This window comes from Serinus canaria, chromosome 9, assembly GCF_022539315.1.
Source record: "Serinus canaria isolate serCan28SL12 chromosome 9, serCan2020, whole genome shotgun sequence".
Taxonomy (NCBI): Eukaryota; Metazoa; Chordata; class Aves; order Passeriformes; family Fringillidae; genus Serinus; species Serinus canaria.
In genome coordinates, this window is record NC_066323.1 from 18478612 (window position 1) to 18505695 (window position 27084).

The 27084-nt window shown below is 44.5% G+C and overlaps 2 protein-coding genes across 10 annotated transcripts in view; both read right to left on the minus strand.

The window, feature by feature from the left end:
* Window positions 1–4800: 4800 nt before the first annotated feature.
* PROC (protein C, inactivator of coagulation factors Va and VIIIa) lies at window positions 4801–13218 on the minus strand. Its single transcript, XM_009089243.4, has 9 exons — window positions 13067–13218; window positions 12644–12727; window positions 12102–12262; window positions 11168–11192; window positions 10538–10648; window positions 9691–9831; window positions 9228–9337; window positions 8217–8334; window positions 4801–5463 (listed from the first exon to the last, which is right to left on the minus strand). Exons 2-9 carry the CDS (start codon window positions 12708–12710, stop codon window positions 4901–4903), a joined length of 1296 nt encoding a protein of 431 aa, XP_009087491.2. The 5' UTR covers window positions 12711–12727; window positions 13067–13218; the 3' UTR covers window positions 4801–4900.
* A 1093-nt stretch (window positions 13219–14311) lies between these two features.
* DGKD (diacylglycerol kinase delta) overlaps window positions 14312–27084 on the minus strand; it is a 68584-nt gene continuing 55811 nt past the window's right edge. For 7 of the 9 annotated variants that reach the window (XM_030227229.2, XM_009089244.4, XM_030227227.2 and 4 more), the window contains 9 exons: window positions 26879–26992; window positions 26389–26523; window positions 23808–23959; window positions 22947–23058; window positions 22687–22779; window positions 22241–22360; window positions 21787–21904; window positions 20409–20539; window positions 14312–19287 (listed from right to left, as the gene is read on the minus strand). In XM_030227229.2, coding sequence (XP_030083089.1) covers window positions 19198–19287; window positions 20409–20539; window positions 21787–21904; window positions 22241–22360; window positions 22687–22779; window positions 22947–23058; window positions 23808–23959; window positions 26389–26523; window positions 26879–26992 — 1065 coding nt within the window. In that variant the 3' untranslated portion in view covers window positions 14312–19197. The remainder of the gene's footprint in view (window positions 19288–20408; window positions 20540–21786; window positions 21905–22240; window positions 22361–22686; window positions 22780–22946; window positions 23059–23807; window positions 23960–26388; window positions 26524–26878; window positions 26993–27084) is intronic. The other 2 variants (XR_007778248.1, XM_030227226.2) reach the window with 2 other exon arrangements.

The following is a 27084-nucleotide window of genomic DNA, read 5'->3' on the forward strand; positions in this document are numbered from 1 at the left end:
TCTGTGCTCCCATTCCACTTGGGATTCCATTGGCCCCTACAGAGCCATTTCAGCCCCAGCTGCTGTTCCTCCAGAGCCCACCTGGCTTTGACGAGGCCACAGGGAAACGGTACTGGAGGGAAGAATGACAGAAACAAAGACCTGAGCTTGAACTCAACACAGTGCTTCTCCTGGCCAAGGATGGTACTCAACCTTCCAGCAGGAGCCCAGGAACAACTCTGACATTGTGATGTTAAACAGCCTGCTGGCCACCAGCCGAGGTGTGCAGAGCTCATTGCCCAGCCACAGGCCCATGGCTGGGCCTTCTCTGAGTCAGCAGCATCAGCCAGGAGCAGCCTGCCCGGGACAGAATGCAAGCCCAGCGCTCCCGTCCTGCCTGCCTTAACAACCAGTTTTATTTATACCAGACTGTAACAAGCAAGATTATTTACATCTCACTGCTAACTTCCCTCTAGTTTTCCTAAAATCAGGTTTCTCAATGTTTTCTCCTGTGAATGGAAGATCTCCTGAGCCTCTTCAAACAAACACTTTTCCTCATTGCATTCTCTCTCCAGGTTCTCTGGCTGGCACATTTATGGACTCACAGCACCTCACAGGCTTTGTCTTTTCTCATAAACACTAGAAGAGCAAAACTGAACAGTTGGTACAGGAAGACAAAGTAGCAGCATTGTTACAGTCACAGTCAGACAGGTATTCAGTAGAGTGGTAAACAGGGGGAGTGGAAATTTACACAAACAGTCCAAAGGACAATAAAATTAGCCTGCGTTCCAGCAAAAGATACCAGTGGTTTAAGCTTTCTTTCAGTGAATGAAAAGAGCCATTACTGAGACCTGTAGGTAAGTGCAGAAATAAATTTTTATTCCACAAGACTCTTGAGAATTGCAGTTCTTCTGTGGAGGACAGTTATATTTTTCTGCTTAACCATCTTGATTCCCAGCAATTATTATAATTATTATAAAAAGACCCAGAGTTTTCCAGGTGCTACCGTGGCCACAACAGGACAGACAGCAATCCTCCATTAAGAGAAATATTGACATGTCAGTTTTAGTTCATCTCAGCTTCACTTCACTGTACAACCTGCCTTCCTCCTGTGATGCCTGAAGCTACTGCTGTCAGTAAACTAAGGGAGGAATGGCTGAAAGAGGCAATATGGCAGTAAGGTCCTGCCCATACACCCCCTGCTGCTTCTGAAGGTTTTTGCCTTTTTGTTACATCTCAGAAGCGTAGCCCAATAGCCAAAGCCCACCCAGCAGATGCTGGGAGAAGTTGCTGCTACCAGTGTTCTAAGGTGAAAGCTTAGGCTGTAATCCCCACAAAGCACACAAAAATCCACATAGCAATGCACTTAACAGTGCTCCATTTTCCAAGTCATGGGGCAGTGCCCTTAGACAAAGAACCCAGTTTTGAGATGAACTGTGAAAACACACATTTCTTTGCAGTTGCAGGAACAGTATCTACAGCAATGCCTGAAATTCTAGAATTATATTAAATTGCCTCATTTCTAGGCAATTAATAACAGCCCACAAAAATTCTTAATGGAGAAAGGCTTTGGACAGATCCTGCTGTCTGGTAACAGAGAAAATGTCTGTCATGTACATGAGTGAAATTTCCCTTCATCACCCCTTGTGCTCTGGAGTCACCTCAGAGGATTTACCTACTCTTAAGTAGGTGTCCCACACAGAGGAGATGCCTGTGGTGAGCCTTCTGGTGTGTAGATACACTGCCAGCTCTGCTCTTCTTCCTCTGCAAGGACAGCCACAATGATCCCCAAGATCCTGTACGCTCCTGTGCCCATTCTACAGCTCTCTGAAACCACTTCCAAACCTTGTGTAGTGCAGTCAACAAAAAAGGTTCAAGAACACAGGCTGAGAGCGTCTCATTTTAGCTTCCCAAATTGGAAGTCTTTGCCACGCAAAAATCATTATGATTTTGGATTCAATATCACAAGGAGAATATTTTTCAACAGGAGAATGGGCTAACTAGAAAGCTAAGCTATAGATTTCTCTTCAATATATATATGAATAGTAGTTTTTTCTTGTGCATTTCAGAAAGTGTTTCTTCAACCCACAGGACTTTGTGTGCAGAACAGGAATGTAGTTGCAGTTTAACTGCTGAAATTGCCACTGTAACACAAATTAAAAAGGTAACTCAGAAGTACTACCTGAATATGAAAACATGCAGCTGCTGTTGATACAGCACATCAGCAGGAGAAATATCCCAAGTAAGGAGCTGCTCTCCATGTCAGTGAGAGTTCAGAACACTCTGACTTCCTTCAGAGGGAAAAGAAGAATCAAATTAGTCTGTTGTCATGAAACCAGCCAGCAACAAAGATGAAGTAGAAGCAAGAGGACAAGAGCAGGGATGAAGAAATCAGAATCTCCCCAGTTCATTCTGACCTCGTGTCCCTTGTTTCTCCAAGCCACCCCAGCAGGAATTCCCACAGGCAGAGGCTGAGCCAGCCCAGGCTGTGGTGCAGGGTCTAAGCCAGAGTCCCTGTGGAAAAGCCATGGGGAGCACAGGAGTGCAGGGGCCAGACTCCAGAGGAGCAGGTGCCACTCCCAGCCACAGCCCAGGCCTCGCTGTGCTGGCTCTTGTGCCAAGGGCAGATGCACAACCAGCCATGAGCTCCAGCAGTCCCAGCAGCCACTGTGCAATTCCTGATGGTCTTGGCAAATAAGATCATCCACACCAACCCCAGCCAGGCACCAACCACCACGTACCTGGGAGTCACAGGTACAAGACAGAAGTTTGGATTTCTTGCCATTACCTTCCCACGCTGAATGATTTACCAGGATTCGGCAGCACGTACCCCTCTGCTTCCTGCAGAATGTTTTCAAAAACACAGGATCCAGAGTGAGTTCACCTACACAGAACCATGCAATTATACTCACTTTTTTCTTTAGTTTTTTAGAGAAAGACAAGAAAGAGATCTGGATGTAGACCAGGAATAGCCATGAGATCAAAAGGTTGATCATTAACTCTTCACAAATATTGACAGAGGAGAGACAACCTGGATTCTATGAATCACATTAGAAAACCAAAATCAGAAGAAAATTGCATGTGTGTTTCCACACATATACACAGGTGCACTAAAAAGAGAATCAAAAGGTTTTTAAAAATATCCTTCAGTAATAAAAGCTACCTTTTGCAACAAATTTATTCAGGAAAATATGGAAATTTTGAGAGCAGATTTCTGACATTCCATCACCTTCCAGCAGGCAAGACCAATCCATTTGGAAAATACACAAGCTGCTCTGTAAACCTCTGCTGAAATATGCAGAGCTGGGACTGTGCAGGAGGATTCACAGCAGACAAGCAAATATTGCCCTGTCACAGCCACTGCCACTCCAACATTACAATTTCTGCTGTTACTCAGACCCGTGTTTTACTGGCTTTGAACACATTTGTGCAGGTCAGTGTTACAGGTTCCCTCTTCCCAGTGCAGGCCTGGTGGGAATGCTGCTGTTCAAAGCATTATGCTTTAACATTCGTCCATCCCTAAATCCCATCCCAAGGCAAAAAGAGGAGGAGAGGGGAGGAGAAAGACAGAGCCAGCAAGTGACACAGAAGCCCTTGGCTAGACTGCTACTTCTTCAGTGCATGACTCAAAATCCTCACTTGGGTAATCAACACAGAGGCAGCTTCTGAAGGAACAAACTTGAGAGGTATTAAGCCTCCTTGCTGATATCATATTAAACTTCTTACAAACTCTAATAAAATTTCATTATACCTGGGAGTTTTTTGTTTAACAATCTCGTCACAAGAGCAGAATGAAGTTCTTCACTGATCCAAACATGCATCCAAGCCCATTGAGATGTTGGAAACGCATCACTACAGCAGAGACGGTTTTTCTTTCTACAAGATTAATTCTGTTTAACAAGTCTCAAGTACTAAGATTAGAAACAAGTATAAATTGTGATATTAAACTTCCTTGGACTATTGCTACTTCCCATGGACTTACTGATGCTGTATGTCTTAATTTTGTTTACTGATATACACACAGAGACACAAGCAAACATGTATTTATTAGTAAAAGCATCAAAAATGCTTACGCAGCCTGCAGCCCGTTGCTTCCCCCAGAACAGGAAGGAACAGAAGTGTTTGCTTACTTGTTAATTAGAAGAGAATTACAGACTTCACGATAAATAGAGCCTGCAAAAGCTTGGAATTAAAGCGGGTTTTGGTTTGGTTTTTTGTTTGTTTTGGTTTTGGTGTTTGTTTGTTTGTTGGGGGTTTTTGGGAGTAACACTAAAGAGAGTTCCCATTCTCTTTTAAGGAAGTTTGGGAGGGTAAAATCTGGCATCAAGTGTGCAAAGAATGGAAAATACAGGTAAGTTCCAGTCACCTGCTGAATCAACAACCTGTGAACACTGGAGTAAGGTGTGAAGAACTGGAGGTAGTAATGATGTAATAAAAATTTCACTGGGTTGAAAGAAAAATTATACAAATACCGAGCAAACTAAAGAGTTACTGTGGGTAATACCTTGCAGTACAGCTGTAATGACAGAACTGAATCTCTAGGGTTATTTGCAAAACACTTTTCTGTGTTCCCTCCTGTCTCCACCCCAACCACTTCAGACATTTTACATAATTGACATTTTTATTTCAAAGATGGAGTTGTCTAACTGTGGACAACCTTATTTTCTACAATGCTGCATGTACAGCATTTCGGCTAACAGAGGATATTTTCTTGCCTGTAAGGCCAAAGTAGGACCATGCCACAAATAAACAACATAACCTGCAACAAACCAATGTAAACGAGGAAAAAAAAATAGATACCAAGGAAAACAGCACACAAGGTTAACACATACTCAAGATTTAATACTGAAGATCTGACAGTACATTATAGTGCATACTGTCACTAGCACAGAGTCACAACATTCCAGACTCTGGATCAGAATTAACCCTTCAAAGGAGCTGACATATCTATGTGGTGCTGGATCCACTCAAGGTACTGACTAACTTTGGTGTACACTCCAAATTTCTCCCTTCTTCCACAGCCTTCACCCCAGCTCACCAGCCCTACCAAAAACCAAGTATCCTTGTATCTAGTGAACAAAGGGCCCCCGCTGTCCCCACGGCAGGAATCTTTCCTGTCTCCCAGGCTCCCAGCACACAGCATGTTGTCAGAGATCTGGGAGCTCATGGCCTGGGCGCACTCGTTGCGGGGCACGATGGGGATTTCGATGTACCTGAGGGAAGTAGCGTAGGTGAGGTTACGCTCGCTCGTGGTGCCCCAGCCCGTCACCACCGCCTGCTTCCCACTCCTCATCAGCTCCTGCTCTGCCAGGTTGCGGGTGGGAAGGCAGATTGGGAGCGCGTATTTGTAATACATCACATGCTCAGCCAAGTGCAGCAAGGCTATGTCATTATCTGAGGTCGTCTTGGTGTAATTTTCGTGGATCACCCATTTATCAATCCAAATGGTTTGCTCATCTGCCTCAGGACGGAAACGGAATTTACCTGGAAGAGCAAACAAGACGACAGATGCTGTCAACGCTTCCTTTACTGTGAAGACCAAAACATCTGGAATATACTGGGCGTTAGGACTGCACTCCATGTTTTTACTTCTCTTGTAATACAACTGTTTATGTCGTAAGCTAACAGTGTTCTTAGAGATGGACAAATCTCTAAACTTTTCATCTTTATGGAAATCATTAATTCCTATACAGCTCTAGAGCTCTGGTCATCAGCTGAGAAACCAAATTGCCCTGTGGTGTTCACATTTCAGTACACATTTCAGCAACTTGTGCAATGTGAGTCACAAGGAGAACAACATTCTTGGAGCCAGCATTCAAAGCTGGGAGAGCAAGCACACCACAAAACAGGACGTTTGCAACAGGACGCATAGCCAGGGCCTGAATGGCTGAATGTCAGCATTTGTAAGATAAAGTTGACTGACAGGTAAGATTATTCCTTTCTGAAATCTTACATCTGTATTTTAAGGAATTTTTCACTGCTTAAGACTCCTTGGTTGCTATTTGTGCTACATGATCATGGCTACTTCATGGGCCAAGCAGTTACGAACAGCAAGCAAGAATCTATGTTGAAAAGGGCCAGAAATGCAAGAAGGCATTTGTGATACATTGCAATAGGAAAGGCAGAGCTAGGTTTTCTGGCAGGCTGCCAATGAGGTCTTGTAGGTTTTTTTTCTGTAAGGAGTATCTTCAAGTATAGGGACTTACAAGCCACTGTAGTTACAGAAATATTCTCAAAAGATCTCTTAAACCCAGCTTTGGATCTTTGTCTTCCAGACCATCTGAGTCTCTCTTCTTGCTACTCTGCAGACAGACAATGGACAGTTCACATGTGGCTAGAGCAGACAGCTGAGACTGCTCTGATGTCTTGTACTGAGTGGCACCAGCCCCTGATGGATTTGCTAGTGCTGAGCCAACAATCACAAATCAGTTTTTCTCTCCCATTACAATCTCTTTTCTTTGTGGTGACAGTTTTGCAGCATCCTGAGGCAGCCTGAAGCCACTGTGGCTGGGGGCTGGCTGGCAGGGCTTTATTCCTCCCTTCACAGATATAAACTCTGCTTTAGGTCTCAGAAAGATCTCTGGACTCAAGCACTGTCAGACCATCTCCTCTGAGGTAGGCAGAGTGGCTGTGCAGGAACACGCTTGCTGTGGGGCCACACGCTGGCCACCAACCAGTGGGTGATACCTTTCACACTGCAGTGACAGACTCCCTCACCCCCAGGGGGACACACTTTGACTTCTGGTGGGTTATCCACTCCCAGAGTTTTAAGTTCCAAAAATCCTGGATGTACACCTGGAGGTACTGAACCCAGAGGCTGTGGAAATGCATCGAGTCCCTTCTACACAATAAGGACCATCATACTCTTGCTGCTGGCACAAAAATATTAACTGTGAAGGCAGAAACATGATTTTGAATTGAATCATTACATCCACCTATCTATTCTATCTTCTTGGAGTTCTGAACACACTTCTGGATGCTCTTAGGCTGGTGATGCAGGAACAAGAGCCACAAACAGGAATATTGTGTTATTCTCAAATCCATCTTCCAAAACATCAGCTACTCGGAGAACTAATTTTCTATTTCAGACACTAAAAAGCCACATGAGCGCTGCTACAAGACTTCTCCCCAAGCTGAGTGCAAACTCAGACACAAGTTTCCCCTCCAGTTTTGCTCCTGTGGATGGCAAGCTGCAGTGAGACAAATCCAGAAGGGTGTGGGGTATCCCAGCCTGACAGACACAGGCTGAGCCTGTGCAGGCTCAGTACCAACACTTTCCTGGCTGTCTGCATGGACATGGCAACGTCTTCATCCAAAACTCTCCTCCTCGTCGCTCACAGATGTCTCCAGGTTTTTCTGATGAGAACTGCATTTGTGATGACAGATGTCTCTGTGAAAAGGTGAATATTCTGGCACTAAGAGGACCCAAGGCTACATCACACACTTTCAAATTCATTCTTTATGCCGGATGTACATAAACTTTTTGTCTCTGCTCTCTAGCATCTGCACATCCACAGTGTGTATAGAACACACACACAGATATCCATTTTTAGGGCTATATACACAGACAATATATTGGCAGGACTCTCCACAAATACTGGAATAATCTATCCTTTCACTAATGGAAAGCAAGCAGTTGAGCTGTTATGCCTCAGCAGCAATGCCAGATAAAAAAAAATTGTTAAAAAAAAAATCTAAGTGTGAATGAAACACTTATTACCTTTGTTAATTCAGGAGAAGCACTTACTTGACATAGTGACATTTTCTCATGCTCCAGGGCAGCAGAGCAGGTAAAGGCAGTGTTGTCATTCTGCAGCACCTCTCCAGTGAAACATTCTTAAGTAACAGTGTTTAAATACATGAAAAGGCAGGAAGAGACCCTGTGACATTCTCCTTCTGGGATCAAGACTTTTTTCCAGTATTGGAATGGTCTTTAATATTTTCATCACCAGAAAAACACAGGCAGAAGAGACCAAGACTTTCTACTTTACAGACCAGCAGCAGTGCTCAGTAGACATCAGCTCACTTCCAGAGTAAGGCTCAAATAGCTCAAATGAAATCAGATTTTACTAAACTTTGTTTTAAGCTAAGGTGCATATTAAATAGTGCCTAGACAGACCACTCCTACAGCCAAGGACTCTTGTCTTCAGAACCTGCCAGTCTTTTCCCTGAGATGATAAATGTTAGGAAATAAACAGTTATACTTAAAAAACACAAGAACAGGTGATTTTCCATACCAAGTTTAACTTTGAACCCCTTGTACTCCTCAAGGCAGTGTGCTGCTGTTAGGACCCAAGCTGGATGGATGAGAACACCCCCACACAGAAACATCCCTTTGGTATTTTGCAGCATAATCTGAAACAAGACAAGGGAAGTGTGACACTGCAGGGAGCACAGCTCACAGAATACTGTACTCATTCTTCTTGGGTGCTGCCAAATACCCAGACTTATCAAGCACCAAAGCATGTCATATTCACTGAAGCCAAAGCTCTACAGGGGGACAAAAGTTCTATAAATCGAGTCTCTGTGAAATACCTACAAAAAAGTTTTGAATGTCCTTCCTGAATGAGGGCTGGCTTCATCCAAATCAGCATGGGGTGATGCTGGTCACTGTAAAGAAGCACTTTGTACTCAAAGCTTTGAAATACAGAGCACAAATGAGGGGTGTGTCCCACACCAGATACCATGCATCATCTCAGGCTGCAGCTCACATGCTGTGGTGTAAAAGGCCTTTTAATATCGAAGGGAATCAGGCCCTAATTATTTGCATTCATTAGTTCTATGGTAAGCTCTGTGAAGTCTCCCTTTTCTTTGTGATAAGCTAACCTGCCATGGCATATTTTGCTGATTAAGTCTGCTAACTTGAATTTATGACAGACAAGGCTTATAAGAAAGGGCAGGAAGATCACCTCCCACTGGAAGGCTGTTGCAGGAGCTGAAGCACACATCACACACCATGATGGAGCAACATAGCAGGTGAGTGCCATCACCATCCTCTCTCTTGGTGGTGTTGGCGCAGTAAGGTCAAAAACTTGGCAACAGCACCAAGGTCAAGAATCCTCACAGATACTAAATCATTTTTTTCCTGCAACTCCAACCTTTGGAATGCTTTCGAAAAAGCAAAGGGAATCTTAACTTCATATGACACCATCAGTAACAAGGCAAGAGCCTTTCTGGAGCAGAGAGGGAGGCAGAGCAGTTCAGGAATAGCCTGAACTATTTGTGGCAAAGAATCCCTTTCTCCTTACCTGCCAAGGGCTGCCTCCCCTTCTTCCAGCTGTTCCATCAATAAGCCGAATATTGAAGTCTGCTTTGGCTTCAAGGTAGTCTGACTTCACTCTTCCACAGGGGAACTCCACTGCAGAAGATGCAGAGAATTCACTAGTAAAGCCCAAGTCACCCAATTCGCTTTTTAGAGGATTTCCTCTGTCTAACCTAGACAATATTGTTTAGAGGCTTCATGGAAGTCCCTCGGTGCTTGGCAGAGGAGGCAGTCTCCTGATTCCCTTTTATGTCTCCCTGAGACAAACATGGATAAATGGCCATAAAAGGGGGTATGGAGTTGGGAAATGCAGGCAGAGTTACTCTTCATGGAATAGATGTTTTGAAAATGAGTACAAAGTGCACTGCAGACAAATCTCCCCTAAAACTCTTTTACATCAGTCTGAATAATCCTCTGCCAAAGCTGCACTACAAACATCCTGCTCTTACCTACAGGCTCACACGTGGTGTGGTCATCCCTGAGCTGATACCCCGAAGCACAGCTGCACAAGCGACGCTGCTTGGCAGGGTCCTCCCTGCAGAAATGTTCACAGCCTCCATTGTCCACGGAACAGTTGCTGTATTTGACCTCTGTGGGAAAAACAAACAGCAAGAGAGACGTGGAGTTGGGAAGTCAGAGTCACAGAAAGGTAAGGTGGCAAAGCGACATCGTGCTTCAAGGGGATAACAGCCGTCAATGGATTTGGAATGACAGTTGTGGGCTTCAATAACACTCAGGCCCCTAGACAGCAAACAGACCTAGGTCCAGAATCAGGGAGTGGGGAGATGGAGGAAACAGATTACTGTAGACTAGAGAAGAGAAAATGCCCTGTCACTATGTGTCAAGTCCCACAGTGAAAGCTGTTGATGATACATGGCATACAATGCTCATCCCTAAATATGCTATGCAACTATGCAGCTTTTGTCCAAGGAAAGAAGTGTCCCAGTAATAAAATATTTGCAGTGGATTGGGTTTTCCCCTGTATTTAAAAGCCCCAATTCACCATAATCCCCAATTCTAAAGTAAACCCCTGCTTCAAAGAGTTAGTTCAAATATTGTCCAAAATTTAGATATCTCATACCTTTAAAATTATCCTATGGCAATACAAAGTTAATTTTGCTTTAGATAAGCACAGATAAACCTCTTACCACCTCAAGAAGCAAGAGAGAAACCACATTAGTAAAGCAAGTAGTAAAGAAAGAATATGCCATGCAGTAACTGAAGTGTCCATCCCTATCACACACAGATCCCTGTCACAAAGGATGTTATTTTATAGTGGATTAAATGCAGTATTACCATAACTACACAAAACCCCTTCCCAGCCTTTGTTACAGATGCAGGAAAATTTTCCAATACTGTCCTTGCAGGTCCCGTTGGAACAAGGATCTGGTTTACACTGATCTCCATCTGAAACAGAGGTAGGAAAACTCAGTTGCTGAAACATACAGAGCTCACAGATCAAACATCAGCACATACAAACCCTCCCCAGACTCCCAAGTATCAGCCATGTTTCTGGCACTTCATGGTGACACCTCTGTGGCACTTGGCCAGACACAGGGTCATCTGTTTGGGTTCTCAATTACATCTGCAGAGTGAGTGGAGTGGGCAGAAGGGGAGGAAAGAGTAAAGCCTGAAGCAGGCAGGACAGCAGCAGGTTACTGCTGGACCACGTCACACATGGTTAGAGCATCAAAGCATTTTTCACCAATTCCTTAACTCTGGGAAGATGACTGATGATAGGTACAGCTGCACCTCAAGTGTTTTAGGAAGGTTGCTTGTATGATAGAACAGGAAAACATCCTCTGCACACCCCTTATGAGAAAGAATGAGAATTTGAATCAGTATATGACACATGGCAAGAGGAAGGCTGAGTACAAGTAACTCCTGAGGAAGCAGAGAGAAGTGATTAGGAAAGTCTTTACTTACCTAGATACTTGTTCCAAAAATTTTGCTGTGGAGAAACAAAACTTGTATTACAGCACGAAAAACATTTTTCACAAGTGAGGGATTTTAAGTGTTTTGTGGTGTTGGCCAACAAGACACAGCACTTGGGTCAGTAACATCAATCTCATTCTTCTTGGCAGTGCAGTGACTGGCACTACAAACCAAGAAAACCAGCCAATGATCCTCCTGTACTGCCTGTACTAAGCACAGACTCCCCTGCTCTGCTTGCAGGCTATTTTCTTGTCACTTACTACCAGGTAAGTTACCTGAGCTCACTTGAGCCCAGTTAGACAAAACATGGCATTCCAAGGACAGCCCCTCTCTCCTCTGGGATCTGAGGGACAGCAAGGACTGGGTAATCCTATGCTTTGAGCCTACTCTGCTAAAAACAGCAACAAGGAGTACAACTAAACACAACAATTGAGTGTAGAAAGGGGCAGGAATCAGCAGACAGTAAATATAGTGTCCAATTCAAAATAGGAGTTTGGAAAAGGAGAGAAAGAACGTAGTGATAAGAGAAATGTTTGTCAGGCATAAGTGGGAGACTTGGGAGATACACTGAAAAGCAGTCAGGACTGATGAATGGACAACAAAGGGGAAAGACTAGAAGGACTGGGAAAAACTTAGTAGCAGCAAGAATAGCCAGTGGGATCAAGCAAGGATTGGAATTAACTGTCTAGGACCCAAACCTCACCAGGTGGGTCAGGTGGGACATGCTTGAGTAGCCAAGCTTTGTGGCCCAGAGGAGTAACTTGACAATCATCGTAACACAGGACACCCAAAACCATGCCTACACCTGAGCAGTCAGGAAAGATCCGTGTTCAGTACTGACAGCATGATGAGCCCTGAGTTGCAATATTCTAAAAAAATTATTGATTGGCTAAGTTATCTGATCCTTAAAACCAAACCAACTTACTGTTTCTTCCCTGGTTTCAAATATCTCACTGGCCTCCTCAAAGTCACAGCGCTCTTCAATGCACTCACGCTCCACAGAGCCTGGCTTGAGCTCCTCCAGGAAAGTGTTTGCCCGCTTCTGGATTCTCAGGACTTCGTTGGCATCTTTACTGCTGTAAAATACTGCAAGCAAAAAGATGAGAGCAGAAGCAGAGAAAAGAGCTGGCTGAAAACTCATAGTGTAGCTTCCCAAAGGACACTTAAGAGAGCAAGAGCCTCTCTCCAGTACAGCAAGAGAGGCTGCCCTAGACACCATGTGCTGTCTGTGCTGTGCTGCAGAAGCAAGCTCCAGCCTCTGCCCTGTGGTACTCTGACATCCCATGGGGCTCAGCAGGGCTGTGACCAGGCAGCTGCCATACCCCAGCACTGTCAACCTCTGCTAAAGGAAGTCAAACCCCCCTAATGGGAATGATTCCAGCCACTCCCTCTGACTAACAGAGGAGCAAGAAATGAAACTGCAGTGACTGGGAAAGGTTGAAGAACATCTCTCAAAAGAATGCTTACTTGAGGTGCAGCAGCCCCAGGAAGAGCAGGCAGCCAGCAGCAGCCCCACAGAGAGGAGCTTCCACATCCTGCAGCTGGAGTCACCTGAGGAGGAGAAGGCAGGTGTCAAGAAGAGCACATTGCCAAGTGACACAAGACCCCAGTGCAGACAGCTCCCACCCATCCAGCTCAGCCAGCTGGCTTTTCAGAAAGCCACTTCTCTGCTAAATGCTCTGCTGTGCCCTGTCTCTGACCCCAGCTCTGGAGTGGCTGTCCAGCCCTCCAGACTGCTTTGCTTTAATACATCAGCAGCTCTCCCAGAAAACTTCTGGCCTGTCCTGACACCCTCCCCTTGTCACTGGACACTTTCTACAAGCTTCATGCTCCATTAAAGCAAGCTGTACTCAGAAATCTCAAAGGATACAATACTTTAGAAGCACTTACTGCTTTATTCAGTGGGAATCAGTGTGATCTGTTCCTCCTCCATGAGCTCTGCTGGAACTTAGTTAATCCATAACTTCAGATATTTACTCTTTGGAGTGACACAAAGTGCTTTCTTTTTAGTTGTTAAACAAACAGTGCCCAGGGAGAGCTTGACCATTTACCTGCCTAAAGGGGAAAAGAAAAACAGCTGAGGTACCCACTCTGCCTTTCTCAAACCATTTTCTCCTATTGATTCTCTGGTGAGCAGAAATGGTTATATATAATTTGCAAGTGTACATACCCAATGCTGTGATCTCTTGAGAGATCCTGCCCTCTTCTCACAGCACACAATCACCCAAAAGAGACACATATTGCCATTTTTAAGAGTCCTCTCACTTCACTTTCTCATCAAAGCTTCCACCACAAAATAGCAAGGAATACTAACCCCCACTGACAGCCCTAAACAGATACCAGATGCTTGTACCAACATATTGCATCTTCTGGTGTCCTGGGTTAGCTCTCATCAGAACAAAGTATTCTACTGAATTCTGAACACTAAGCATTCAGAGAAAACACCCAATCCTTTTCAGAAATTTTCTTGCATTGGAGGTGGTAGGAACCAGCACGTCCAAGTTCTCTGCAAACAGTGTCTGCAGTGGCACCTCTGTGAGCTGTGCAGAATTTCAGAATCACTCAGGCTGGAAAAAACCTTCAAGACCATTGAGTCTAACCTGTGACCAAACACCCATCTTGTCACCCAGCCCAAAGTACTGAGTGCCACATGAAGTCATTCCTTGAACACCTCCAGGAAGGGGAACTCCAAACCTGTCTGGGCAGCCCCTTCCAATGCCTAATAACCCTTTGCAGAGTTGAAGATGTGGAAGATGATGTTGAAGATATGGCATCTTCATGCAAATTACCTGTGCACCCAGGAGTTCTCAGGGACACACTGAGTGGGGCAGTAAGTTTTTTGTTATTAGCTTCTGCCACATTATTAAAAAAAAGACCAAAATTAATTAACCTGTATCAGAGGAGTAAGAGTATCTTCTGCCTCTGCTGTTGCCTTCTTTGCATTTTTTCTGTAGTGCCCCTTAAAGCAGAGCCTGACACTCAGGGAACGATGCATGTGTGAATAAACACAGTAGTTCTTATTTTCTCCTTATTCTGGCTCCAGGTAAGCAATGAAAAATGATAAAATGAAAATTTTACCATTTCCATCATGCAAGAGTATGTAACATCAGAATGATGTTCCTGCTCAATACGCTATTCTCTCCATACTTCTGTTTAATTATCACTTACAAAGATGTTTTTCACATAGAAAATATTCATGACCATTGTAACTTACTTTCCACCCACTTTGTGACAGCACTGTGGAACTCTACAACCAATCTGTCAATTTAAATAAATCTGCTGGAAGTTTCCTATCAGCATCTTATGAACACACCAATCTGTACAGAGGGAAGAGAAAGCTTGTAACAATCCACTCAATGAACTGTTCACCCAAACACACCAAATTTTTTTGATTCAAGTTTACAGGTGTCATTTATAACACTCAGTTCCTACATTTCATGAGAAAATTCACTTCTCCCACATTTTTGTAAATGCATTTTCACTTATTACAGTCACTGTACATATTGCCTGCAATAAAGGGAATACACAGAGGCCCAGGTGGAGGAGAGAACAACTGCTCCCATCTCATCCTGGCACTGCAGCACCATGGCCAGAACAGCCACCTGAGGAGGCGTAGCCAACACAGCCCTGCTGAGTCTGACAGTGTTCCCATCGAGCTGTGGGTTTGCTGCCAGCAGAGCTTTGATCAGATGAGCACTAGCCGAAGCACCACATTTAAAACATCATTTGTTCACTACAAGACATAGCTAAAAAAATTAAAACTCATGTCTTCTACTCAACACAAAAACACAAAAAAATGCTACAAAATTAGTCTACAACACTTACATTTACCATTTCACTCCTCTCTAAGGAAAAGCTCTGAACTTCTGATGCAAGCCAGGATAAAACCATTTAAGCACAGCACAGGTTTTTATTAGCTGGTTCCCACCTGAAGGGCACAGCAGCTCTCTCACCACAAAATCAGCAAAAGAGAATCCTTACGGGAAGCTCAGAAACATGTTTACTTTATATACAAGAAAAACATATTTACAACAAGTAAACTATGTACAAAAAAACCCCTAGAGACATTTCCATGGTAATCACTGTATAAATTAACAAAATAAATAGGAGGGAAGCAGGTCCCATTCTTAAGGCACAAAACCTTCTTCCCAAGACTGTACAGGGATTCACTTGCTTTTGACAGGATTGCAGGAACAGTGGGGAGACCCCTGAGGAACAACGGTCGGTGGACAATGATAGAGACATGCAGTCACTGCTGATAGTTGCAGAAAAACATCATTTTCCATATTTTCCTTTTTTTCTACAGTACATACATCTTAAGATACAAAATATGTCTTGTAAACAGTCTGTTTTATAAATCACTTCGCTACTATGCACATTTTTAAATAACGCTAAAACAATGCTCAAAGCTTTCCATACGATTTGGGGGCAGAAGCATTTGTAGCACGGGCACTGAAGGCCTCAGCTGGAGGATCCCAGGGGCCAGGCCAGCACCTCCAGGCACCCAGCAGCACAGCTCCTCTTGGCCACTGCGCTGGCTCCTGCCAACATCCCCCAAGGTACAAAAGAGAGGCTGTACCAGCCCTCCCGAGGGCAGCCCAGGGCAGGGCACTGCCAACAGCCAAACCTCCCTCCCGTCTCCACTGTTTGCAATCTCACTTAGCCCCAACCACCATTCCCCAGAATCTGCCATTATATATCCAAGATGGTGCCAGAATGTGAGAGAATGAACTGAAGCCTCTCCCAAGCAGAAGAAACCCCGTGCCCAACTCACTGCAGCCACTGCCAGGGGTGAGGGGTGCAAACAGAAGGTGCTGCATGGCTTTCACAGGAGCTGCATTTCTTCAGGGACTAAACACCTGTGTGATATGTGCAGTTCTAGCTTCTCTCAGGCTGGTGCTCCTGAGACTGCTGGTTAGTGTCTTTTTGGCAAAGCAGCATATTTTTTACTAACTGTCTTTCCTGAGTTTTTCTCCCATATAAAATTATCAGATGTCAGAAGGGAAACTCAGAATAGGCAGTAGCCAGGAGTTCTACCTGGCTCCCTGCTTTGCAGATAGAGCTCACTGATGTTCAACACAAATTGTCTTCACTTATTCACAAAAATCTCACCAACAAAAAACTGCACTGTTCCCAGTGAGACATAGAGAACTACAACCCTTTGGGGTTTCTTAGATCTAAACCTTAATAAATATCCAAAGGCACTCAGGTTAAATGTGGATCCCGTTTTCTAGGTCTTAGAAGAAGGAAGAACTCCCTTCCTGCCTCTGATAAGCGAGGCAGGAATACAGTGGCTGTCAACCCATTGATAGATGTGCATGTGCATAAAAAGGATCTGAAGGCATTGACACACAGATCAAAAAAGCAAAAGAAATGAAGATGCATCTGTGCAGGCCTCATCACTCATGTAAATGGCTAATGGCCATCGGGTCTTCATAGATATGGCATGAATTAAGGAACACACCTGAAAAACTCTTTGGATTCCTCTGTTGCTCTGGGCAGGAAGAGTAGAGCAGAGCTGTTTCTACGGAAGCAAGAATTTAATCCCTCAAGGATTATGCAAGGCAAGAGCTTATTGTTTATGCATCTTTAACCATGAGGCTGCTGGGGAAAGTTCACAGAACAGCTCCCTCACTGCATATAGGAACAAACACAGATCTCACCTTTTCTCCAGAGTTATCACCTGCCTCACCCCCCTGCTGCACTCTCCTGGAAGGCACATGGATGTCCCAGCCACACACAGTTCTGGGATAGACAGTGGGATGCACACACTGTGAGGTCACTGCACACCACCACTGGGGATGGCTGCATCCTGGGGCTCTCCTGAGACTTCTCCTCATTTTCATCCAGATGCTGCTCTGTGCCTCAACAAGCAAGAGGGACAATACAGTATGCCTGAAATTCTTAATTACCTGATACCTTGGGAATTCAATATAGTTAGAGGGAGTCTGTACTGATAAATAAAAAATACAGCTATGGAAGCAACTGCCAACTTATACATAGGAGAAATACATTCAGGGCAAGGCTGGACATATTTCCTGCTCAGGCCCCACAGTATTTATACTGTGTTTCTAGCTGGATCAAGCACGTTTAGTCTTCTTTTACCTTCTCATGAGTTTTAACACAAACCCTGACACTCGCCAGGCTGTGAGGAGACACATGGGTGAATGTGACTGGTTACAACAGACAGGCAGAGTCAGAATAACCCTTGGTGAAATACTAGGAAATTCAATGGAGTTTGCCCAGCTGAAACAAAATCAGCCCACAGCCTTTATAAGCTGACAAACCTTTACATTAACTTGACTGATTTTTAGACTAGAGAAGTGATATCAATTTGATAAAAACCTTACTTTAAAATTCTTTACTTAAAAAAGTAAAAAAAGAATGATGTCCTCAGCAAATTATCTTTTATGCCACTGTGCATGTCAGCTTTTCTGTCTGCAGCCATAGTCAGACAGAAGCCACTCTGTAATAATAATAATAAAAAAAAATTCACAGAAAATGTCAGAGTAATTAAAAATTTCTGCTGTCTCCCAAGTTTTACAGCACTGACAGTTGCCAAATTCCCTTTGCAGTGATAAAGATGGTGGTATAACTATGCATGCTGGTCTTGGGCTTTAACAGCCACCCAACTGAGGCCAGCCATCTAGAAACTCTGTTCAGAGGCACTAATTTTTCCATGCTCCACTGTTGCAGGTACCAAAGGCAATTTATCAACATATTCCAGTTTTCATTATGATGTTCATTTGCTTGGTAACAATCCTCCTCCTCTCAATGGTCTTAGAGAAGCCCCAGTGTTTGGCAGTATAAGGAATCTTTTAGGGGTACAGCCCAGGAGAATTGAGCTACTCTAATCTTTTCTATCACCCTGGAGTGAAGGAGCAAGGCAGCAAGAAAGAGAAGCAAGGTGGAAAAGCTACTGAAACCTATCCAGGTGAAAAGATACAAGTACTAGACTTAAATCACATCTTTTGTGACAGAAAGAGTTTTCTACACTGCAAGCTGAAGTAAAGAAACAGCTCTCATGTCTGTGGCCACAAAAGTGGCACTAAACAGGCAGGAAGCTACACCTGGCCACTGCCAGTCATGCTGCTCCCTCCCCCAGGACGAAGCAAGTTGTCCTATACCTCCCTTCTCGTGCGGCACAAACAGCTCATCAGCTTTCCTCTCCCTCTTATCTGGTCTCCCAAAGATGAATTCAAAAGAAGGAATGTCAGAGCTGATCTCCTGTAACTATCTGGCTCTCCAGAATTTTCTTTTCTTACTGCCAGGAATTTCTGAACAATTGTCCATGATGACTCAGCACCCCATTTTTTTGTGAAAACCTAAAGGTTGTACCATTGCCCCTGGCTGGTAGAGGAGAGCAGGCCCAGCAGAAGGCCCTGCCAGCTGGTGCAAACCCTGTCTGAAGCACATGCACTGTTTGTTGCAAAAGCAAGAGTGAACAAGAATCACTTGATATTCATCGGAAGAGGTCTGCCCTGGCTTCGAATTTCAGGTGCAAATTACACACAACTACAGATTCATTAAAAAGGGAATAGTAAGATGAAAGGAGAGGCTTTGTCCCACTTAAATATGCTAAATACAGGTGTGACACACAGATGAGTAGGAAAGTTTTGGGTCTGAAAAGACTGTCAGATGCTCCTGAATTAAGACTGGCCGATACATCTTTTGCCCTGAATGATTCTACTGTGATGAAATTATCCAGTAAAGGTATCTGTGTTGCAGTTCTCAGGAGTCCTGCACTGTCCCTGGATCCAGAACTTCCCACGACACAGGACGTGGCTCTTCAAACAGTGAGTGAGTTCTCTCCAGGAGGCTTTGCCAACCACAGAGGAAGTGCCTCTCCAATGGATGCAGCCATATCCCACAGGAAAAAAGTAGCACCATGCTTGGTTGATATGAGCTCTGAACAGCTAAAATTTGGCTGCTCAGCAGAGATAGTTGTGAGCACATCTGCTTTGTGAGGTGACTGCTGTGCAGTTAGTGAGAATGGTAGACACAGGCTGTGAAAACAGAGGCTAAGCCTCGCTGGCAGGAGTACTCCGGCTCAGCTCCTTGATCCCGTGCAGTATCCTCTTCATGTGACCCACTTTGGTCACTCCCAGGTCCTGGAAGAAAAAAAGAAAACCTCACACTACGAGAAAGGCAGAAGGAAACTCCAGGTGACCAAGCAACAGTTACACACTAGCCAGCCAGTTACAAAGAGAGGAGAAAACCAAGCAGAAAAATTCCAAAGCTGAGGGTTATATATAGAGCCTCAAACCACATGTCAAAAAGCTACTAAGGAATTGCAGAGTGGGCACAGAGCAATGCAGAGACACAATTGCGGACTGTAAGCCAGAAACACAAATTGTTTTGGCTGTCAAAAGCTGTGAGAACAGAAAGAGCAAATAGATGTCAAGGACTCAATCGAGAAGCCAAAACATGCAGGAGGAACTAACCAGTCACATCTGACAGATGGGTACCATGCAACAAACGCAGGCTGTAGGTGGATGACGTGCAGAGGGGTCAGTTACACAGGTTACAGCAAACCTCACCATGGGAAGATGGTAAAAACTATAAATAAAGGTTCAATGGGCATCAAACAAATGCCACACACTACTTCAAAAAAAAACCTGTGTTTTCCTGCTCTATGCAAGTCACCAGAATGATGACACAAGTCTCTTGCACATGCAAACCACCACCTTCAATTTCTCTCAGTAGAAACAATGTCTCCTGGTGAGGAGATGAAAAGTTGTGCAATGTGGCTACTAAGCCCGCTTAAAAAAAGATTCTCTCCATCCATAAGCCTCATCAAAGTGCACAATCACTTTTCCTTGTAACAAAGAAGTATGATGATCCATTTGTCCAGTCACTGCAAGGTAAGAACCGAATCTTCCCAATTACAGCACCTTCTGCAAAGATGGTACAGCAGCTGAGAAAAACTTCTGTCATTAAAATCAGAGACTCTCAAGAACACTATTGGCAATCTGTGTGCTGGACTGTATCACATCTCCAGGAAGCTGTGGCAGAACTGGACAGCTGGTCCCTCAACCAGCTCTTCTACCTCCCTGCTATTAAAAACCAGGTGACCCAAAACGGTGAGAAAATAAAACGAGGCTGTAGTGAACCTGTTCATCTTGCCAAGGCACCTGGAATGAACAGCAGGCAGACCACTTCCAAGCACATTCAGCACAGGAGGTCATGCAGATGCAGCTGGCTATTTCTCATGAGCCGACCGTGAAAGTACCTTGAGGTCCCTCCGTTCAAGGTGCAGGAGCTCAGAGCCCCGGACGTCATGCCGGATGAAGATATCCTTATACTCACAAAGACTGAGGTGCTCAAGCCACGCCGCAACCTCCTCCGTTCCCCAGAGGTGAACTGTTAGAGATGGAAAAGCAGGAGTGCATTGAGTACCCAGAATCCCAGGAGACAGGGAGAGATGAGGACACCACAGCACTCAGTGCCAGAGGAGGAGGGCAAGCAGGACCACAGCCTCTAACTAAGGGGAGGGCAGCACAACCTTCAATCTTGAATGAAGGAGGTAGGGCATTAAAAGGTAACAGATGTTCTCTTAAGAAGAGGCCTGCTGCATTACAGCCAGGAGGAAGTGCATATTTGTTTTGATGAGATGGCATATCTTTTGATAGGGATAACTTTTTTCAAGTTTATCCCCATGTTTAAGAAGAGCAAATTCATTGTGTAAATTCTGTGTACAAAACATCAGATTCATAAAATGTATGATGGAGAATCACAGCACATATTAGTTTGCACGTTATTATGAACAACCACTCGCACTCAGTAAACAAAATGGCAACCTCTCTCCCCCTTGTCTGAAGGAGAGAGGAAGAGTTTCAACTTCCACCTTCTTGCAGTCTCTAAATAAGAGAATAATAAAATTTCCAAGTTTTGGGAGGCAGTGAACAAACACCAGCCTGTCAGACAGGAGACTGTACCCACAACTCGATGGCAGAGGACAGGACCCAAAAGCCAACAGAACAGGTCATACTTCTGAATTTTGGAAGAAAGCCTTCATAAGGAGAGCATAAACCAAAAATCAACTAGACCAATTTAGAGAGAAAGTGTCTTGAATTGCAATTTGTTGATTCATGGCCAGTTTTTATCTACTGACCAATAGGATTAAAGGTCAGGGAACACCTGTGGTGATGCTGATCCCCAGCCAATTAGACATGAAACTTGATTAAAGCCTGAAGGTGAATCAATGAGAAAAATATCATTTACTGTATCATAGAGAACAAGCAGTGAAAAGACTGGAGTTACGTGGACTTGGGCCCCGCAGTCCTTTTTATACTTAAAATGCTGAAATCCTCAAATTCACTTCCCTAAGCACCCTCTGAAATATCCATGAAAATCTGTACAGTGTAGGGGAGAATTCTTCAGAGGGTACCTCCTGTTCCTGCTCAGGAATGTTGGCATGGTACAGGGGGACCATGACTCAGAAGGGAGCAATAAGCTGTTTGCCACATGAAAAACATTGACTAGACCTGCAAGAAGACACAGATGCAGGTGAAACAGGAGAGGATGTGTGGGGAAACAGACTGAGAACAGGTAGTGGTGTGACCACACTGATGTGACAAAAAGACACAATGAATGAGCAGACTTGGTACCCGGCAATCCCATGCTACTGAGAGTCTCCTTATTTTTGTTGTTCTTCTCCTTTTTAAATTTGGTCACCAGGCGGAATTTGCCACTGCGGCTGCGTTTAGAATAATCCAGCATCTGGTTCTGCAAGAACAGAAGGGGAAAATCAAGCATACATAAACTGATTGGAATGGACTAAGAGCAACAAGCACTGTCAAGTTCAGTTCCAGGATCTTGTAAAGAAAGGGAAAAAAAAAAATCCTAAACTCATTCTGATCAAGACAGAAAAGAAAGCAGAGAAAGTTGATGCCATGTTAGGCAAAAGATCTTGGCAGGAAATTACTTTCTTTAGCTCTAGGGACTCAAGTTTCTTTCTTAATTTTTTCTCACATCAGTCATATAGTGACAGGAAGTTAAACACCTAGAGCCAACTAGGGAAAAAGAGAACAGCTAGGGAAAAATAGCCTTGGTCCTCCTCACCTCCTCATCACAGGGCTCCATAAGCTGCCCCAGCCAAGGGATGTCTGCCAGTTTCCTCAGCTGGAGGTCCATGTCTGCCAGGGCTGCCTGGAGCTGCTCCTTCTGTGGAGGATCTAATTGCTGGATCAGGAATAGAAGAAAGGCAGAGTTAAAAGCCGCATGGTAAAACACCACAGCCAGACACTTGCCTTGAAATTCCTAGCTAACAAAGCAGTTCCTTTGAAAGGAAGCGCAGAACAGGTACTCTGCCCAGACCAAGGTAACAATTCTTATATTTTCTGAGCTCCACAGCAGACCCATGTAGCAAAATTTTCTGTAGCAAATGATTCCTGGATGGTAACATCTAAACTGACTTACAGAGTCCAAGACCAGCAAAATGCTAGGGCAAGGCAATAGGAGGAGAGAAAGTGAAAGGCTGCTTTTTCCTTCTGTTTGGTGCTCCTTACCAGTGCCATCTTGCCTGCCAGCAGCAGCTCTGTCTCATTGTGCAGGGCTTTGACATTATTCACCATCTCTACAACAAGGCTGCAGTTCAGACCCTGCAGGGAAGCAATTCATGTACAAGTTAAGCTTGGAAGTGGCACAGGTCTGAGCAGTCAAAGGGAAGAAGTCTTACTCTAGCAAGGCGTACTTTTGGTCAACTAGAATGGAAAAAAAAGAGCTCTAGAGCAAGGACAAAATGGGAGATGCCAAGTGAATGCAGTACCTCTGTAGACTTGGATTTAGCGTAGACTTTGTCCATAGACTTGGAGCTGGCATTGACAGCATGGGCAAGCTCCTGTTCCATGTCCTGATAGGATTGAGCTATTTCCCGAATGCTAAAGAGAATTACAGATTGGATCAGCATATCAGATTGTGTATGTTCAAATCAGATCTCTCCTGACTGGGTATCCCATTTAAACATCCATCCAAGTGACGAGCTGGGATCACGGCAAGGGCACAGCCTCTGGCAAAGCAGGGCAGCTCTGCCACACTGAGCATGCACAGGCAAGGATATGCAGCTCTCTCACAGGCACAACATGTTCAATTCTGCACACAAACTGGGATCAGTTTGAAATACAACCCAGACATTTTAGTATGACCAGAGTGATGTGAAAGGCAGCTGCACTTACAGCAACCTTCTCTAATGACTCTGGGAGCTTTCTCTCAGAAGCCCAACGGAAGGCCTGACTAAAGGATGAGCAGGTAAGCATACATTCTGGGCATTGTACAAAAATTTCTGCTAGGCATCAGGGTTACAACAACCCAGCTGTCACCCGAGCTCCTTGAGAGGCTTTTGTTTCTTTTCTGAAAAAAAACCCCTTTATATTCAAAGGCAACAGATTATTTCAGAATTAAAGAATTCATGTTTGCTCACGGAAGTAATATATTTTGTTCAAAATGGCCTAAGAAAGCTTATCCAGCTTCAGTCCTTGTTTAGCTGGGACTCTGAACAATGAATGATGCTATTCTCAGTAACATGAACCAGCAACATAGCTGAAAAAAAACATCTCCAGAAACAGGAAGGAGGATAAGAACTCCAGGCCCTAAAGGAGGCTCTATTCACCAACAGCAAGTTGAGTCACACCTGTGGATCAGAGCCCCTGCAGCTTGACCAAACTGGATGATCTGGGTGGATTCTTCTTCAGACATGATCTCTGGTTGCAGAGAGAAAGATGAGGGTCGTGACAACTCACACTTCTGTTTGTCCTCCCAAGACTTCAGGGTGCTCTCAAATGCCTAAAAACACAGCAAGCAAACTATAAGGTACCTTGTAAAACCTCTATAAAAACCCAGTGACTGCACCCATGCCTGTAAAACATGTAGATCTGGTACAGGCACTTTTCACTGCAGGTCCCAGCAGTTAAGTTGCTTATAACTTTGCTAAGTAGCTGGCTGGGATGAAGCCATGGTTTTCCATGCCATATGCTTGCCTTGGCTGAATTTCTGCTTAAGCATAGTTTTAGTTAAAATTACTAGGCAGTTCTAAGGGCCAGACTAAAAAAATCCAACAATTCTCTACTGGTGGCAGCCTTTTCTTTGAGCAGCTGTATCACCTTTACACCTCAGTATTACTGTGACACTTCAGAGCATGAAATTAAAAATGTTCAAGACTCCTCCTTATCTGGAAGTAAACTGGGCTTCCCTAGGAACTGGTGGCCAAGCATCTGAACTCAGAGCTAGGACCTGACACATCTGAAACCCTACTGATATTCCTGTGGGCAAGAGGTAGTGGTGTGGAAAGAAGCAAAACAGATCCAGTGTAGAAGGACTGATATTGAATATGGTGAGAATGAAAACTATGAAGCTCTGTGGTAAAGCACTCCCTTTCCCTACTGCCTCTGATACTGGAAAACCAGGCTCTGTCATCTCAGTGCAAGCTACCTGCTGATCTTACTCTTGCTGATGGACTCTTTAGTGGTCCAGATGAGGCCAAAAAAATAAGGGAATCTGAGTGTTTCCATCTACGGTTTAGGAAACTATATATCCCAAATCACATTTGAAAAATGTTACCAAAAGTACAGTGTCACATGCATGAAGTCCACTTCAACTGAATAGGACAGGTTTGCTCTGTGAAAGAAGGTGTATGCAGTGACCTTCAAAAGGACAGCAGGAAAAATAAGCTGAGACAAAGATGAGTGTGCAACTGCAAAACTGGAATCTCTTCCTCAGTGGCAATCCCATGACTGCAAGGCCAAGTTGATAGGCAATTAGGAATGGGCTGGCACAATCACAGCTGTGGTTTCTGATGGCCCAACAGAAAGCACACTCACAAGGGACTACCCTGTCCTCTCTATCTCTTGTGTTTCCTATCACCTTTCCCACCATGCCCACACATGGGTTGCCTCTCCTTTTTTCCTTCCCTTTACCTTTACAGCAGCAATCCTGTTCTCTCTTGCTCTCTTGTGCTATCTCCTTCAGTCACTCTCCCTCCAAGTGTCAGTGTGATGCTGCAGAAGCTCTCCTGCCCTTCACAAAAGATTGCGTGCACTATTCCTGTCTCCTCTCCACAACATTCACATCAGAGCTGACAGGACACTCTTTGAACTCAAAAGAGGACAGATTCAGCGAGATACAAGGAAGGATTTTATACAATGAGGGGGATGAAACACTGGCACAGGTTGCCCAGAGAAATGGTGCATGCCCCATCTCTGGCAACATACAGACCACAGGCTGGATGGGGCTTTAAGCAACCTGGTGTAGAGGAAGGCGTTGCTCCCCAAGGCAGGGACCTGGACTAGATGGCCTTTAAAGTCCCTTCCAACCCAAACCAATCCGTGGTTCTATGATCAACACCCTCTGCTCTCTCAGTTAAGAGTCTCTGGTGCCCTGTCCTACCATGACAGGGGCTTTGTATGTCCACCTTTGCTTTGCTTTCATACTGTCATATTTGTAACTCCCTTGCCAGGCAATGTGCCTCAGACCTGTATCAGTCTGCTTTCCCTTTTTCCCCTCTGTTGTACTCCTTCTTCTTGTGATTCAGCAGGTGACTCCCTTTGCAGAGGACTTTGATTTGCTCTGGAAGTTGGGTAAAGGGGTGTTATGCTGGAAAGTATGAAGAGCTGCTCTCAACTAATTGTTTATGCATGGACAGTCACAGAGCTGGGAGGACTCCAAGTGTGTCTGTGCCACAGAAGGGTCTTTATCCTTTCCTTTGTCTGACCACTGCTCAATCATGCAGCAAAGGAGCAAGAAGGCTTCCTTATCTGCTGGTACTCAATCAGATATATTTGAAAATTATGAGAAGAGACCAACACACACTTCTGAACAAGGCATAAGACACTGTTTTACATGGTCAATGAAGCCAGATACTGAACAATAACGACAAATTACAACATTGACCGTCAGAATCTAGATAATCCATAGCACGTGGCACTGCAGGCATCCTGTGGAAAAAACAGCATGCAAGCATGTTAAGAAACACTGTCACAAGGCACCTAGAAAAGGAAGTAAAATAAGCTTGCATAAACAGCCTTGTTTATGACATTTATGACAAGCGGTGAATGCAAGTTTAATCACATTCTTTCCCAAAAGGTTTATGGTGTGCAATAAAATATGCTTCTTGCATTCACAAAGATAATGTTCCTGTGTGGCCCTTTCCATGCTCTCCAGAAATATGTGACATCAAAACACATGGGTACTGCACAGGCAATTCAGGATGCTCTTACCCTGTCTCGGGTGAGGGTCTGTGCCCTGTTCTTGTGAACAATCCAAATGTAACCTGGAGGCTGGATCCAGGCTTCTCCATCCACTTGCACGGGAACTCCCTCTTCTCCAAGGATTGCTATCTTTACTGTCCGGCACTGCAAGGAGTGACTGGGTCAGAAAAGCTCTAAAATGCTGATTTTCAAAAAGCATAAGCCATTCCCTGTCATTCCAAAGCCCCTCCCCAGGTGCTGTAGCTTTGGTGCTACTTGAGGCACACATGTCTAGGCAGTGGGACATACCTCACTCTTGAGCAGCAGAGAACACCGGCTTTGGACTAATTTGTTTTTGAGTTGTTGGCCTAACTCCTACTAAAATGAATGCTAGCAAACAGTTCCATACTCAAACTGCCCCTGAGCATGTCCATTTCCAGCCCTGGTGGATGCTCTTTCCATGGACCAGAGCAAGCAGAAAGAGGGGCAGGCAGGAAGAGCTCACAAAAGCAGCTGATACCTGTGCAATCCGGTGATGCTGTAGGTTGATCACACGTGACACTGCCATCTGCATGCTACCAAACACGGCTACCACCTCCAAAATCTTGTCATCAAAGGAAGGGGCTGTAAATGTCTGCCACATACAAGGGAGAGAGAATTGAGCTGAGGCACAGCTCTCTTGGAGATGTTACCTTTACCCCCTGTTGGTGCCATCGTGGGGGTTGG

Bases quoted from the DNA above. Each gene is read 5' to 3' on its own strand.
- PROC (XM_009089243.4), bottom strand. From the start codon at position 12,710: ATGTGGAAGCTCCTCTCTGTGGGGCTGCTGCTGGCTGCCTGCTCTTCC. The intron at 12,263-12,643 runs GTAAGCATTCTT...TTTTGCTTGCAG, and splicing joins CTGGGGCTGCTGCACCTCAA to TATTTTACAGCAGTAAAGAT. The intron at 9,338-9,690 runs GTAAGAGCAGGA...CATCTTCTGCAG, and splicing joins CACCACGTGTGAGCCTGTAG to TGGAGTTCCCCTGTGGAAGA.